Source organism: Castor canadensis, chromosome 1 (genome assembly GCF_047511655.1).
Source record: "Castor canadensis chromosome 1, mCasCan1.hap1v2, whole genome shotgun sequence".
Taxonomy (NCBI): Eukaryota; Metazoa; Chordata; class Mammalia; order Rodentia; family Castoridae; genus Castor; species Castor canadensis.
The window spans coordinates 74,194,917-74,212,736 of NC_133386.1; the positions used below are offsets into that span (position 1 = coordinate 74,194,917).

At 34.8% G+C, this 17,820-nt stretch overlaps 1 protein-coding gene across 3 annotated transcripts in view; it reads right to left on the reverse strand.

The window, feature by feature from the left end:
• Orc3 (origin recognition complex subunit 3) overlaps positions 1-17,820 on the reverse strand; it is a 58,423-nt gene that overhangs the window by 38,621 nt on the left and 1,982 nt on the right. For 2 of the 3 annotated variants that reach the window (XM_020163795.2, XM_020163799.2), the window contains 7 exons: positions 16,762-16,816; positions 10,438-10,535; positions 8,316-8,457; positions 4,966-5,070; positions 3,841-3,989; positions 2,452-2,585; positions 152-311 (listed from right to left, as the gene is read on the reverse strand). In XM_020163795.2, the coding sequence (XP_020019384.1) occupies positions 152-311; positions 2,452-2,585; positions 3,841-3,989; positions 4,966-5,070; positions 8,316-8,457; positions 10,438-10,535; positions 16,762-16,816 (843 nt within the window). The remainder of the gene's footprint in view (positions 1-151; positions 312-2,451; positions 2,586-3,840; positions 3,990-4,965; positions 5,071-8,315; positions 8,458-10,437; positions 10,536-16,761; positions 16,817-17,820) is intronic. The other variant, XM_020163796.2, reaches the window with a different exon arrangement.

Genomic DNA, 17,820 nt, shown 5'->3' on the forward strand with positions numbered 1-17,820 from the left:
CTATAAAAAAAGTCACTAAATAAAACATTAAAGTATGTAAAGGAACATGTTCTGAGAGAGGTAGAGATTTATCATTAGCGTTTTTATGTACCATCTATGCCTGGCAGTTTTCCTTTTATTCTGTGTCACTGGTAACCTTTTTCTTTTTTACCTTATCAAGTATGGTATTCAGGTGCTCCTTGCAAGACAAAGAATGGAACAGTTCTATACACAATAGAGATGATACTGCATGAGGAAGCAATCGGTGGATGATAATAGGAGATGTGGCAATTCCAAAAATGAGTATTAGTGGAAATTCATACAGGTGTTGACTAGTTTTTAAAGAAAGATACAAAAGTGAAATTTCTTTAGCAAATATATTTCAATACATCATATTTCAAAATAAGACTAGCTTTATTTTAATGCCTACTTTATAAGATATGGCTAATAAGTATCATTCCAAATTTTCTAATCATTCATTTTCCTATAAAAGTAACACAAAAGTAGCTATTTCCCAGATATTCTAGCTCTGAAGTCAATCTAATAATGGATCCTTTCATTTTATAAATAAGAACACAGAGGTCCAGAAAGATAAAGTGCCTCCCCCTAAGGTTAGACAGTCTTAGCGGTTCAAAGATATGTTAGATAACACCCATTTAACCTCTCACCCAAAGTCTAAGCCTCACCTATAGTCAGTTGCCCATCCAATCTATGCTTTCAGAGTTCAGTAAATGAAGTTCATTAATTTTCAAGATAATTCAAGGTATTCTATGTATGAACACTTGTAACAGACACTATTTTACCCAACCATAATATCCAAGAGTTATAAACTTTTTTACACATTTGTTTCACACATGTCCTTATATATATATATACACATATATATATACATACATATATATGTAAAACACCTTTTTAATAATTAAAATGTTACATTCCTTCTTTGTGTTCTTAAATATATTGACACAATTTATTCTTAGCAATACCAGGATGAACACAAACAGCTTCTATGAAGTAAAGCAGCACTAATTTGAGGACTACTGTAACAAGCCAGAGCCCTTTGTACCATGGCTGCCCTCTCGTTGGCTACTGCTTTTTCAGTTTTCTAGCTGTATGCAGTTCAATCTTAATAAAGATAAAGTGCCTACATTCTCTTACTGCTGTTCTAAGTTCTTTATTTTTGATGGCTAAAGTAGTACCAAGCCTGAACTCCAAAAAGTACAGCATTTTTGCCACTCTACTCTACAGTGCACTTTCCCAGCATAGTAAACGGTTCAGTGTAACACTGAACTGAGGTTTGGGGATATAGCTGAGGGGTAGAGCACTTACATACATGAGACCCTGGGTTCAATCCCTAGCAAAGAAGAAAGAAGGAAGAAGGAAGAAGGAAGAAGAAAATTCTAGTGTCTAGAACCTACTATAGTCAATGAGAAGGAAAAAGAAAAAACACTATTAAAATAGGAATTACAACTCTAGCTTTAGGCAATTATTGTCATATACACAACTATGAAGGCAGGTTGACATATAAACGATGCAAAAGTAAATTATATCCTAAAATATATACCATGGGAAATGTAAGTAATGAAAATTTAAAATATGATTAGTTACTTCAAATCTCAGTCTCAGAGGAGTGTCTTCAAGATAATATATCATGAAAGTAGCTTCTCACTAGCAATATTATGTAAATATGTCATTTAGAAAACATTCAATGAAGCTATATTCAACTTAGAGCCACTAAAGATTAGATAGGTGTCATAGTCTGAATATGAAATGTGCCCCCACAGGCTCATGTGTTAAAGCCTAGGTCCCCAGCTGGTAGCACTATTGCTGAAGAAATTAGGTCACTGAGGATGGGTCCTTGGGGTATCTTATCCCTGCTCCCTCCTGCCTCTCTCAGTGTGGCTTTCTGGTTGCCATGAATTGAACATCTCTGCCCCACCACGATGAACTGAAATCTCTGGAACCATGAGCAAAATAAATCTTTCCTTCCTTTAAGCTGTTTATGTCAGGTATTTTGTCACAGTAACAAGAAAAGTAATGAATATAATAGGGGTCAGACAATAAGCTTGGTAAATATCTCATCCTAGAATAGTTTATCTACTTAGTGGGCAAGTAAGAGAGAGAGACAACCTGGGTAAGATAAACTACATTTTATATTTCCTTATCACACTAATTAAAAAATAGATTAAAATTGTGGGGTTTTTTTTAGGGGGGGTTGTTGAACTCAGGGTCTTATGCTTGCTAGGCAGGCTCTCTACCACTTGAGTCACTCACCAGTTCTAAAATTGTCTTCCTCACTATGGGTCAAAAAGCAAATGAAAAATCTGATAAATCTGAACACTCAGTTATAAAACTTAAAATCACTTTACATTAAGTTGGTCTTAAAATGAAGATAATACTTTTTAAGTTACAAGTAATGCTTTCATAATAAAAAGAAAATTTTTCACAAAAGCCAAGTGACACTCCACCTACCTGCTGATAATTATGAAGTCTTGGAGTACTTTTGTAGTGAAGCTTTCCAAATCCTTTAGGATAAGCACAACAGGAGGAGACTGCCAGTGACTAGAAGTAGTCCTCTTTTTGCTTGGCATTTTTGGACCTGTCTTCTTTTAAGCCATTGTGGAAAGAAGGAGTTAAGAGTAAGCCTTACTACCCAAATAATACTGTAATGCCAAATGTTTATGTACTTCCCTTTATACTTCACAGTGATAGTGTTTTATTTCTCCCACATAACAAACAGAAACTCATTCAAACGCGATCTTTCTTTCTATGACTGACATGGGAATAATAACCAAAAAGAAAAAGGTTCAGTAAAATATCAAATGATACACATTTTATGCTCAAAAAAAAAAAAAAAAGACAGAAAACCCCTCAGAACAAGAGAAACTTTTCTACAGTTTTGTTGTTTTTTTTTGGTAGAAAGCTCTATTTGCTTTGCTTTAAGGTGAGAATTAGTATTTTTAATGAATGTTCTACTTGATCTTCAAGCTTGTGAAATATCAAGTTTGAAAAGGACCCTATATATTACTTGGTCCAATCTCAATTTTACCAACATATTAAGTTGCAAATAGTGTTCGGTTGCTTAAAAAAAAATCTAAAATTGTGGATCAAATTAAGGTACTGTGATAAACATGAGACCTAATTCAGTCTTTCAGATAAAGGAAAAGAAACTTCACCTATACTAATTCAGCTAAAATACTGACTAGAAAATGTCACCACAATATTTTTTGCCCATAACACCTGATTATACAACATTGTAAACTTAGGCCAAGGTTTACAGTGCAGTAATTCAGGAATCATTGAATTATTCACTTTCACCAGAAACTGTTATAACAAGAATTTATTTTTATGTGTCTATTTTGTTGCAGATACTTTACTAATAGAGTATTAACTCTCAAAGAATACTAAGCACAGAACAAATTACATTAAAAAAATACATGGTTATTCCTTAGAGAACGAAGTTGATAGTGGGAATTGGCAGCATGGTTCTATTACACAAAAGCACATACTGAGGAACTTAAGAGATAATGTATTGAAGTTAACAGCCACTGTTACAGAGGTAGAATGTACAACAGAACCAACTCTTGTTGCTCTTTTTTTCCTAACTAGATGTCATTGTCTCACAAATGCAATGTTCTTATAAGAACCTAACCACTTACTAGGAATTAGGCTGCATACTAATAAAACAATAGTTTGAACTCTAGTGGCCTTAGAAAAAATAAATAGGTACTATGAAATTTAGACACCTAGTAGTGCATAAACATACGCTTATTAGAACAAAAAGGAATATACCTAATATAATTCCAAGCCTCATCAACCATATGACAGTTTTCAGGAAGAAAATCATCAGTTTATGTTTACCTGTGTGACAGTCATATACCAACTGGAAAGCAAGTCCATTGAACACTGTGTCTTTTTCAGGGTGAACTGAACACTTTCCTCCTCTTTGGGTTTTACATCTACACGGCAATCCAACTGGGAGACCAACTTTTGCAAAAAATGTTTCAGATCTGCAGAATATGAAAAGTAAAAAAGCCTATCTTCTCTTCAAACAAAATTAAAGCCCTTGAAAACCAAATGATGAGTATATTATGTTTTTTGGATTTATTTTTCTATACTTATCATTAGTACAGCTAAAATAGCATTTAACATATTAAGTATTAATGCTCATTAGTATCCTCTCCTTAATACTTATATTACATTAGTTCATATTAAGACCAAAATGTTTGTATTACCTGTAAAAGTGTTATCTAAGCAAATGTGAAAACATGGAAACTATAAATTATTTTAGGAAAAATATGCATTTAAATTATACTAAACAACAAAATGATTTCAAGGACCCTAAAATAATCAGAAGTGCTATTTATATGAATTATCTTATTGATTAAAAATCTACCTTTAAAATTATTTAAAAAGATATCCTTGAGGGATTTTATTAAAGTTCAGTTTGTGACTATGAAGGTAATACAAACAAATCTTACCATATTAGTCTACACTGTTTATGATTTGATGGCTCTAGGCACTCAAGTTTGGCTCTGTTAAAGTACTATTTTTACCATTGGTGGCCTTTTAAAATAGGAAAATATGATGATTTGTGGCTCTTCATAAATATAAACCTACAGAGTTTCCTATCTGTTGGACTAAGTTAAGGCTTATTATTCCCTAATTTTCAGCTTTGTATTCCAAAATTTTCTACTTCCTAGAAGTTTCACCAAGTTAAGGAACACATTTTACAAAATGCATGGACTACCACTAGCAGTGAAGTTGATACAGCAGCAATGGAACAAAAAATAAAGGAAGCAAGAGTGGGCAAAAAGTACTGTAAGAATCAATGTTACTCTGGGTGCCATTAAACCTGTGAGGTTTAGTGCAGCACTATGCTCTTCCCACAAATAAAAAGGGACTAACAAAGCATAAGAGAGAGAGAAAGAAGAACAGAAGAATTCTGTAACATTTCACCAAGAAACTATGGCATTTATATTTTACCTGGACAATCTTTAGCTTGCAATGAGACTACATATGGTGTGACATTATTCTGAAGGGCCTCTGTTAGACTTCTGAATATTAAATCATGATCTGTGACATTCACACCTATTGGATAGTACATCAATATTACATCATCATTTATATTAACAATTTAACAAAGATATTTAAAATATCAAACTATTAAGCAAAAACATTTTACAAACATGATTCATAACAGAAACCAAGAAAATATACCACGTAAGTAAAGAGATTAAGATGATTATGTAACGGTGCATGCTACAATGATGCTACAGTTTGGTTCCTGAATGACTCTCAAAGGCATATGTACTGCAGGAGTGGTCCCCTGATTATGATGCTTACTAGGACATGGTAGAACTTTTAGAAGTGGAAGGAAGTTTGATTGTTGGGTTCATATCCTTTAAGGGGATATTGGAACCCTCTCGCCTTTCTGTCTCTGATTCCTGGATGTCATGAGGTGAGCAGCTTGGATCCATCATGCATTCCTCAGCACAGGCCCAAAAAAGCAAGAAGCCAACTGACCACAGTTTAAAATCTCTGAAATGATGAACCAAAGAAAACTTTTTCTCCTTATAAGTTGATAATCTTAAATATTTTGTCACAGTATCAGAAGGCTGACTAACACAAATGATTTGTTCAGAAAGGTATTTAGCACAACTCCTCTTCAGAAAAAATTACTGAGCATGTGTAGCCAGCCGACCTTTAAAAAGAGCTTTGGAGTAATTTCATTACTTTGTCATATTCATTGAGTGCTCTTTAGTCATTCAAAAAAAAAAAAAAAGGACTGTGGAATCCAGCTTCGTTGTGACCTTACTTAATTACTGAAAATCCAACAGTAATATTCTTGAAATAATGGTACTACATAAATAGATAAAGTAGACACTAAGTTGATTTCTGAGGGAAGAATCTAAAACAAACTTACAACTATGGGTTTTGGTAGTTATCAAACCCCTGGTTTTCATTTCTACAAATCAGTTTTAGTGATCTGTGTATATGAATGGAAATTTCCCCACTACTGAGGGATTAATTCTGTAAACCTTCCCTAACTAACAGTATACCTTCTCTAACTAACTACCTGTTATTTCTAGAAAGTCCTTTGACGCTTAGGCAGACAGCAGCAGCACACATCTTCAAACTGCATGAGAAGTTTTAAGACTTTAATTGTGTGGAAAAAGAAAACTTTCAGAATCATTCATGCCAACAATAAGCATCCCCAGAAAAAGCAAAAATATTAGCACAGTACTTTCTTTTGTGTTTTTTTCTTTCCCCACCATTTTTAGCAGACTGTTTTTAAAAGGATATATATACCTTTTTGAAAACAGAAAATATATAACTGTGCTTAAGCCCTCAGTATCTTACTATTCTTAGTACGCATCATAATCTTTGACTATTATAGTGCATCTCTGAACAAGTTTGGAATTTCAGTAAAATACTGACTTAGCCCATCTTTCACTAACTAGTTTTATAAACTATTTAACATTATGTTCCTTAAATCAATAGTTCTATCCTTTGCAATCAGGATAATCAACAATGTCATTAAACTGGAAAACCATTCTCAAACCATAATTTTGAAAAATATGATTTCCATTAACTTCTTTTTTCCTTTTTGGCAGGAGGCAAAACAACAACCTATGAGGCCATCTCTCTTGGTTATGCCTGCTCACTACTCCTCTAACTGTTGTAACCTTCCAGTAGAGAAACAAAGTATTCAGGAGTACAAGGGGGCCATCACTGAGCCAAAGTTTGCCATTCATAAATGCAACAGGATTTAAATTAGATGGCAGGCTGCATTAGAAAAACACTTCATTGAGTCTTGTTACTCAAGGCAGTTGGCAATTGGCAGTATGGGCGTCACCTGGAAGTCAGTTAGAAATGCAGGACTTCAGGTCTGCTCCAGACCTATTAACAAAAATCTGCATTTTACTTGTGGTTAGTTCTGTTTTGTTTTGAGACAGGATCTTACTACATAGACCAAATTCTTGATCATACTGTCTCCACCTCCCAAGTACTGGGATTCCAGACATGTGCCACCACACTCAGCTTCTTGTGATTATTTGTGCATGCATTACAGTTTGAGAAATACTGTCCTGAACATTTGGGCTATAAAAAGTATTAGAAGTATTATTAAACAAGAGAATTAATTTCTCATCTCAGAGTCTACTTGTTAATAAGCCCTAAATATCAAATTAGAAGCAAAAAGAATAGCATGGTTGGAACCCAAATAAATTCCATTTTGTTTTCAAAAGGAAAAAAGAAAACTATAGTAGAAGAGCACATGCTTTTTTGGGTTGGCCTTGGGTTCAGTTCCCAGCACCAAAATAATAAATTAATACAATATTCAGGAAAAAAAAAACCTCTAAAAGAGAGAACTCTGATAATATTCCAGAGAATTTTTTTCTACTAACCTGGAATCCAAATGTTTGGTAAAGATGGGATATTTGTGATGGATATTTTAAAAATTTACAACCTGCAATCTGAAAGTATCTTATATATAATTTATCCAAATCCAGCCAAGCACCAGTGGCTCATCCCTGTAATGCTAGCTACTAAGGAAGCAGAGATCAAAAGGGTCGCAGTTCAAAGCCACCTTAGGCAAACAGTTTGTGAGACCCTATCTCAAAAAATACCCAGCCATAAAAGGGCTGGCAGAGTTGCTTGAGTGGTTGAGCACTTGCTTAGCAAGCGTGAGGCTTTGAGTTCAAACCCCAGCACTGCCAAAAACAAAAAAAAAACCCGAAACAAAAAAAAAATTTACCCATTGATACAATCTGAAATTAAAAATCAGCATAGGTAAAAAAAAATTAATGTTATAGGTTAATTATCTTAAAATTAATTAAGGTATGATTTTTTTAAAGGTACAAAAATCAGATCTGCTAATAGCCAATGGATTTTTATAAGTGAATCCAAATTTCATATACACCCATAATATATAGTATAAAGAAGAAAAAATAAAACAAATATGGTTCTCTTTCTGACAAAAAGTTGAAAAGAACAAAACAAAAAGTCTGAAAAGAAAGATGCTGGATCAATTTTTTTTTTTTTTCAATATTGGGGGTTTGAACTAAGGGGCTTGCGCTCTAGCAGGTTCTCCACCATTTGAGCCACACTCCATTTGAGCCTTGGATCAATTTCTTTTAATTTACAGATGTACAAATTGATATACTGAATTTTACTGGCTTAGAAAGTATGCAAAGCAAGCTAATTGGTTTAATTCTATAAATAAAAGAAACAAAGATTTACCAGAACAAGTTATTCCCCACTATTCTCATACAAAACAATTAAAAAATATACACATGCATGCATGAACAAACACAGACAGATATTAGACATACCAAGAACAAGAGCAGCAGTTGGAATTTCTTGGAGTTTTATTTGACAACCCCAGTCTCTAGAATTCTGGAATCCAGAATGAGACTTCTGCAGAAATTCAATTAGACTGTCAAACAAGTTTTTATTTAATTCCTCCTGTAGTTGCTAAAAAGAAAACACAAAATTTTATGAATTAGTAGTAGTAATCTAACATGTCTTTTCTGGTGTGGGAAGTTTTAAATTTTCTTTTCCCCTTAAATGCTCAATAATTTTAGTCTATAAAATAAACTGGCAGTAGAGTAACTGGGTGGGGGTCTACAAGTGCCAGACACATTGCACAAAGTATAAGACTTAAAGAAAGCAAGATGGTTGAAATTCAAATTGTATTTAGAGCTCAGAAAGAAACAAGGTTTCAGGGTGCTGGGCTGGGAGTAAGGGTTGGGATGGAAGAGTATAGACAGTGAGGTGGGGATGACAACAGGTTATAGAAGGGTGGGAGGACAATGCACGAAACAAAGGCTGTTGCATTCTATGGATAAAGTCTCAAAGGTAACAGTCATTAGAAGGCCAACTGTGGCAATCTGTGTCTGGGCCAGGTGTGATACCCTCAAACTCTTCTTCCTGAGTCAGGACTTTCCTCAGACAGGGTATCAGATACAGAAGCCTCTACCTGCATCCAGTGTTTACTAATGTAGATAGATGCAAATTTCTTTGCACAAAATGAAAACTTCTCACAACTATTCCTGGGTTTGCAACAGACATCTGGAAATATGCTAAAGATGTACATTTTGGGGTGGCCTATATTGATCTCCTTCAGTGGTTTTAGAAAGAAAATTGTCATGGATTCAGCTCAAAGATTACATATAAAATGATTAAAAGATATATTAAATAAAAATGTTTCTCCTTAACTCTCTAGAGATTAGTGCTTTTTATACTTCCATTTAAAAAGCCCTCTCATTTATTCATTCATCAAACCTTTACTAATTTTATGACTAAAAGATAGTCTCTATCCTACGAAGTGATGAAATCAGGTAAGAAAACTTAAACTTAAGAAAATTTATTAAAATACACAATAAAATAGGAGCCAAGAGTATGGCCATCTAATAGAAGCTGAAGAGTAATATATTTGAACCAAGGCATTAGTAAGCAGAAGCAAAGAAAAGTTAGGAGACAAGGGAGAACCAATGATACAGTTGAGCATCAAAAACATGACAACTGGTAGGAAATGACAGTGGATAAATAAGCAAAGGTCTACCCATGAAAAAAGTGTGTAGTATGCTAAAGGGTTTTGGTTTTATCCTGTGTGGAGAGCCACTGCAAGGATGAGAAAAGACATGATTAAATTAGGATTAAGAAGGGTTACTGTGGCAGCATTATGAAGACCAGATCAGAAGATAAAGGAGGAGAAACTGGCAAGGGGGCTGTATGAAATCCCCTTGTAGCTTGGTATTGGTATTTGCCTGAAAGGGGGACTTTTCTAATATGACTAGTGGTGGCAAAAGACCTAGGAAGATCTGAAGGGTTTGACATCAGTCAGGGATACCAGTCAAAGAGGTATTATGACAATCCAGGTTAAGAAATGAAGAGGATTTAAACTGGAAACCCAAAACTCAAAGGAACATTCATAAGGAACACATGAATGAGTAAAGCTACTAAGTATAAAGCAGTAAGACTGGAGGGAAGCAGTAATAAGCTGGAAATTTATCCAAAAAACTCCCATCCAAAAAATAAAACTGTAACAATGCATTGGTCAAACAAGACAAGTTTTTGGCTCAAGATGTTGGCCCTAGAGCTACCAACTTGCTACAAGAGTAGCAAGAGTTGGAATATAAAAAACATGGTATCTGGATATGAGGATGAAAGAGTGCAGTTTAGAAATAGCATAACTTGTTACTTATTAACTGAATAGATAATTTAAGAGTGCCATACCACATGAAAGCTCTCTGCTTTAGCAGCTATCATATTCTAGCACCTGAAGCTATAGTTAGTATTTGGAACAGGAGGGTTTTCTAAGATGTACAGATTATGATTGACCAGTATTTCCTGTATTTGATCAACACTCTTGTAAATCGGCGGAAAAAATGGGAAGCACTATGAGATTTGTAGTATTAGAATTATAGAAATGTTAACAAAAAAGATATTCACCTCAGTTTCACATTTCATCTGTTGCCACATCAAATGATAAGTTTCAAATCGAAGTTTACTATCCTCAGTCTCATTTTTCCCTTTGTTAAAATAGTTCTCTACAAACACAGAAAGAAATAAGTCAGTTTCTTTGCTTACACACTAAAAGTTAGAAATTGTGTGTAGAGCCACACAGTATGTGATGGGGACTGAAGTTTTTTTCTATGCATCAAAAAGACTCCATACACCTACATACACACATACATTTTGAGAGAAAATTCCTTATCATTTTATATAATTTTGCTTATGTCATTTTTTTAACCATATGAATTGTATCTTAAGATTAAAAATGTCTAAAAAAGATAAAAAATGTCTTTAAATTTTCTATTGTATTTCTGTTACTTTTCACTTTCTAACAGTTTTTGGTTTGAGGTTTACACATTTAATATTAATGTTTTCATTACCTGATCGTACCCTATGTCCTCATATACTTTGGTTTATATACCAAAGTATATAAACCACAATTCTTCCTACCACAATTATATTTTGGTTCCATTAACACAGTTAAGTTCAGTCTTCCATTTGGTCTGTGTTATTTCATTTTGTTTTAAAATGTTTTCTCCAGACCCAAGCCTTGTATGCACATATGAATAATAAAACAATAAAAAAAATGTTTTCTCCAATGGCTAGTCATTTGTAAAAATCTTCCATTACAATGGTTTTTAAAGTTTTAAGACCATGATTCACATCCAGGAATACATTTACACCCAAATCTAACACAGGTACAGAGAAACAAAAACAAAAGTCCCACAAAACAATCCTTACCCTTACATAGCAAATGTTTTCTGTTTTATGGTCCACTAAACACATGGGTTGTAACCTCTGATTTGAAGAAAAACACTCATTAACTAATAATTCATTCTTTTTTCCATTATTTTGAGATGTCCTTTTCATCTAAATATTTATACTTTGAACTGTTTTTGAACTTTATGTTTTGTTCAATCATGAACTATTTAAATTATTGCAGCTTGCATGTCAACGCATCTTATTAATTGTATTAGGTTTTGCCACCAATGTTATTCTCTTTCAAACAAAACAAAACAAAACAAAACAAAACAAAACAAAACAAAAAGCCTTAAGCCCATTCTTTCAAATTTTTTATGGTAATGTTGCCACTTCTCAAAAATAATCACACTGCTATTTTGACCAGATAAAATCAGACTTATAGATTGACCTAGGGAGAAATAACACCTTAAAGGTGCTTTTAAAAATTCAAATCCAAGCCAGGCATGGTGGTGTCTGTAATCCCAGCACTCGGGAGGATTCCAAAGTTGAGGCCAACCTGGGCTACAAAGTGAAACTCCGCCTCAAAAAAAGGACCCAAAACATCCAAAAGTATACAAGGCTCTTCCTTTGATCAAGTATCTTACATTCCTTATAGCTCTCTACTTTCCTTCCTATTTCTTACTTTTAAATACCAGATATTATATTGCAAAAACTAGAATTTTTGCAACACTAAATTTCTACTGCTAGTATTCTACCACCAAATTACAATGTTAATTGACAGTCTGGAAGAGAAATTCTGTTTCACATTAAGGTACTTCCCTTCTAATCAGAGCTGACTTAAGAGTTTTTAACAAGTAATGACTTAATTTTATGAAACATCTTAGAATACACTGAAGTCATCATATGGTAAAATGCCAAAGTTAGTATTTTACAATGCAAACAAAACAGTCATTTTATATCAATAATGAGGACAATCATAGTAAAATGGTCAGTAGCAAATTAAGGCTTGAGTTTATGTACTGCATCATGCTGGATCAAAATACACAGTGAAAAAAATCTTAGAAATTGGGAAACAGCAGTAGTAGGACACTTTAACCCATTACCATGACTTCTCTCGGTCCTTCATAAATCAGGCTGGTAAAAAATAAATATGCACTGAGTGGAACTAAAGAATGTAAGCTAACACTCTATCAGGTTTCCTTCTGCCTTGGCTCCTACTCAGTGCTTCTTCACTCAGTGTGAAACTCCTACAGTCCAGTGCTACTGCCAGTCTCTCTCCCCAGTTGTTTTGTTGGATGTATAGTCACTTACAGAACTACTGAAGAGAGGAAGAGTTACCAGTCTTCTCTTAGGGACATGCCCAAGTGCCTTCAAGTCAGGGGACAGATGGTAGGCAAAATGCAGAGCATCTTCCTACTTCTCCAATCTGTTTTAAGAACTGAAGCCAAGGAAAGGAGGTGCTAAAAAGTGAATATATTTTCCTTGTTCCTGCATCTGTCTTATAATCAGGGTCCATTCCTTAAAGATTTTCAACTTTAACAATAGCTGTTGGTCTTAGATCAGTGCAATGAAAAAAATCCTAACTAACAAGCCAGGCACCGATGGCTCACACCTACAATTATAGCTACTCAGAAGTCCTGATCTCTGAATCAGGAGGATAGTGGTTGAAGCCAGCCCAGGCAAATAGTTTTTTAGACCCTATCTAAAAAAAAAAAACCCATCACACACACACACACACACACACAAAGGGCTGGTGGAGTGGCTAAAACAAAGCTCGTATTACACATAGTAGGTTTAATGGTACTAGCCTGTAAATAAATCTTAGTAAATTATAGCTGAAACTCCATACGAAAAGTTCTAAGCAAATACTTGCCTCATATCATGAGAAGTTATACTAGTAAGTAAAAGTTAAAGACTATGTAGTCTGGATCAGACAGGTTGGATTCAAATCCCAGCTCTACCAGCTCTTTGTATGATTATGTAATCCTCATATATTTTAAGGGAGATAATAGTAAATTCCTCAAAGTCTGAGGTGATTAAACAAACACACATAAAATGCTTAAAAATGCTATAATTACACTGCTGGTGATATCATATGTCATTATATGTTATGTGTCCCTCATGTACAATGGGGGAAAATCTTGAATGTTCTCCAAACTATTCCTAGTAAGCTTAATCACCTCCAAAGTTAAAGAAATTTATTCTTCAGCCAACTACTTAAAAATAACTCCTGACATAGGTACACTTTGTCTACTATTTCCAAGTCCATCACTGTTATATTTTTTCAGGGGTGGAGAGCAAGGAATCAAGAAAGCTTCAAATTCTTAAGCATGTAAGAATGTAAAGCTCTAGGTCACTCAATTTATTCCTGTTAATGAGGAACTGCTGGGCTGGGATGGAGCTGAAGTGGCAGACCAGTCCACATAGCATGCATTAAGCCCTGGGTTCGGGCTGGGATGTAGCTCGGTGGTACAGCGCTTGCCTAGCATGCGTGAGGCCCTGGGTTCGATCCCAGCACCAAAAAAGAAAAGATAAAAAAAAAAAAAAAGCCCTGGGCTCTATCTCCAATGAGAGAGAGGTGAGGAAAGGAGGGGAAGGGAAGGGGAAAGAAACTGGATTCTTACTATTTCATATTCTCTTCCATTCATTCTTCCAAATTAGACCACTATTTTATTATTTTATCCTTAAGCACAGCTCTCTTATCTAAAGTATGACTTAGAAAATCTTATTCTACTTACTGAAGTAGTTTACTTCTTCAGTCAACAATGGGGTTTAAAACTAGTATATAGGTATGCTTAATTTCACTTCAGAATTTTTCCATTGTAATTAAATTTTACAGTGCTGAATAAAAGTGTAAATACTCAATAAGCCTGTGAGACGTGTCTAAAAATTCTAACATCTGGGCCCCACCACCAGAGTCTAATTTAGTAGGTCTGGGTTGGGATCTGGCATTGGTATTTTCAAAAAGTTCTCCAAACTGAAATCTGAATCAATGTCAGTTTTCTGGTTTTGAAACTACTATAGTTTTACAAGATATCATCACTGGGGATAAATAGGTGAAGGATATAGAACTCTCTATACTAATTCTTACAACTGCATGTGAATGTACAATTGTATCAAGCTAAAAAGTTTTTTTTTATAAAAAGTTCCCTAAGTGATTCTAAAGTGCAATTCTAATGTACAGCTGACAACTGTACAAGTGCAATAAACACTTTCTAGCTAACAGAATATTGTTTTGTTTGAAGTCTTCTTAACTTAGTCACAAAACAGGTATCTATAGAAAATTAAAAGAGTAAAGGTAATAATTTGAGGTATAATTTACAAATAACATGTACCCATTTTAACAACTGAATGTATTCTGACATAGTATATACACTCACATAATCACCCTCTCAAGACAGGGAGCTAGGATCTCACACCTGTAATCCTAGTTACTAAGGAGGTGGAGATCCAGAAGATTGTAGTTCAAGGCCAGATCAGTCAAAAAGTTCAGGAGACCCCACCTCAACCAAAACAAAAGCAGGGTGTGTTGGTGTACTGCTCTGTCATTTCAGCTACAGAGGAGGGCTAAGTAGGATGATTATGGTCCAGGCCAGTCCAGGCATAAGAGTAAGAACTTATCTCAAAAATAACCAAAGCAAAAAAGGGCTAAAGGTATGACTCACATGACAGAACACCAGCTTGGCAAGCACAAGGCACTGAGCAAACCCCAGGAGGCCAAAAAAACCAAGAGAACATTTCCATCATTCAAAAAGTTTCTTCTAGCCTTTCTGTAATCAGTTCTCTGTACCTCATCCCAGGAAACCAAGACTTTTAAGAAACTCTGGGTTTTTTTTGAAGGGAGGGAGGGATTGGTAGGTTTTGTTGTAAACAAATTGTCAAGTTCCTCTTTTACCTACATGGTGTCTTAGTGATTAAAATTCACTCACTTAGTAATAGACAGTATGTATCTGTGAGTTTTAAGAGTAAGAACAGTGTGGAATCCCTGCGATATGAGAGGATGGAGAGCACAAACTGGTAGAAAGAGTATAAGGATTAATAGGTAGAAGATCTTGGTCACCTGAAAATATGTAGCAGTTCTGAGAACAGAATGCCTCCTACTGCTCATTCACAGCTTCTCCTTCCCTCAGGCTATTGAGAGATAGGAGTTCCATACAGATAATTTTTCTTTCTTTATCTTGCCAGGTATGTTAGTCTTTTTTTTTTTTTTTTTGGCACCATGACAAAAAATAAAGACCAAGAGAAAAAATTTAGAGGAGAAAAGACTTATTTTGGTTCAGAAGCTCCAGTCCAAGGTCCACAGCCTTCATTACTTTAGGTCTGAGCAAGGTGGAATATCATGGCAGCAGGAGCAGGAAGAGAGGAGGCTGCTCACCTCAGACAGGAAAGAAGCAGAGAACCACCGAAAAAGGGGTCAAAGACTATATATGCTTCAAAGGCAGGCCCCTTCCTCCAACCAGGGCCCACCTTCCACAGTTTCCACTATCTCCTGATAGCTCACTCATTTTTAATCCATTAATGGATTAAACTACTAATTAGATCAAGGCCCACATAATCCAATCATCTCTGGAAACACTCTGAAATATACCAACAAATGTGCTTTGCTCATCTTCTAGTTATCTCTTGATCCAATCCAGATGATAATCAAGATTAACCCCAACAACAAATTTGTTTATGGCATAACACACCCAGTTTTTAAGCATATTCAAGTCCTCATAAATACTGCTTTTTTTTTTGCAGTACTAGGGACTGAGTTTGGGCCTTACTCTTATTAGGTAAGTACTCTACCACTTGAGCCATGCCCTTAAGACCTTTTCATTTTAGTTATTTTTCAGTAGGGTCTCTCGTTTTTTGGCCTCGACTAGCCTGAACTGAGAGCCTACTCTATGCCTCTGCTTAGCTGAGATGACAGGCATGCACCAGACTGCCCAGCTTATTGGTTGATACATGATCTCAGTAACTTTTTGCTAGGACTGTCCTTGAACCCTGATCCTCCAGTCTCCATCTCCTGAGTAGCATTACAGGGAGGTGCTACCACACTCAGTTTAATACTATACATTTAACTCAGTAATAAACGGTACAAAATTTCACCAGAAAACATTACAAATTTTACCATCATACAACTCCTTTGTATAATTAACATATTCTAATAAAAATAAGAAAAAAGAAAATATATACAAATTTGTAGTCTTTTTCTTTTGTAGTTTTTCCAAGTGTTAATAAATATTTTCCAGCTTGCTTTTTGGTTTTTTTTCTTTTTTTTTAATTCTTAGCAGTACTAGCTGGGTTTGAACTCAGGGTCTCGAGTGGCACTTAAGCCACATCTCTAGCCCCCAGCTTGGTGTCTGAAAATACATTTATATTCCCTTTTAAATTACAACCATGGGGTGTTATCTTTATCCCTCTGGCAAATACCTTGGAATATAACATTCACATCAACATGGAGAGCAAATCAAGCTTAGAAAAAGAGAATTACTAAATCAAATTAGGCTTAGTTCTTTAAGTTTAAGAAGACATGAGAGAAGAGAAACTAATGAATTTAAAGTTAAGGTATCTTACCTACTGGCACAGAGAGCTTTCTCTTCTTGAAGTGTGGTTTAAACACAAAACAGCCCTGTTTAAAAAAAAAAAAAAAGAAAAAAGAAAAAGCATAAAGACAAAGTAGTCACAGAGCAGACAAGTCTAATTACCTCCGCAATTTTTTTTTTAGTGGTACAGGGGGTTAAACTCCTGACCTTGTCCTTGCTAGGCAAATGCTCTACCACTTGAACCACATCTCCAGCCAGATATTTCATGGAAAGCAGATTTTTATTACTATTATTATTATTTTTTTTTTTTTGGTGGGACTGGGGTTTGAACTCAGGACTTTGAGCTTGCAAAGCAGATGCTCTTCTGCTTGAGCCATACCTGCTTTTGAGTCCAAAAGCAGATTTTTAAAAAATAGATCTAGATCTTTTATTTTTACTCTTTGGAACCTGCTCTAAGAGGTACATAAAGAGAATAAAAGCTGATGAAGTTTAACTTCAGAAAAACTCTATTTTTATAAAATTTAGAGAGTAAATTACATTAACACCATGCATTACAATGGAGATCGAGAGTGGTGAAAATAGCAACACTCAAAAGAAGTATTTGTTATTTAATTAAACTCCAAATATTTAGAACCTTGACAGGAAACAGTTAATTTTGGTTACCATTTAACCCTGTAACTTCCATCAACTGATAAACTTATTTACTCATTAAAGCATGACTCAAAACTCACCTTTTCTGGGAAACCTCCAGTTCTCTACTCAGAAAGGCATTTTCCCCTGAGATCTCATAGTCCTCCACTTTCATTATGTGTAATAGTTGTTTACGGGTCTGTCTCCTCAAATGATAGTAAGCACCTTCAGAGTACAGACTATTGTATTTATAATTGTTTCTCTAATGTTTAGAACAGTGCTAACATATACATTAGGCAATCATTATATAGAATGAATGAATGCCTGTCAACAGTTTCCTTCCTGGTAATTTCTTAGCTACATTCAGTTTCATATTATTACATTTGACTACTGGTACTAGTTATTTGGTCCTAGTTATTCTATCAATCCTAAAGCCGTATTTCATTAACAGGTTCTTAAA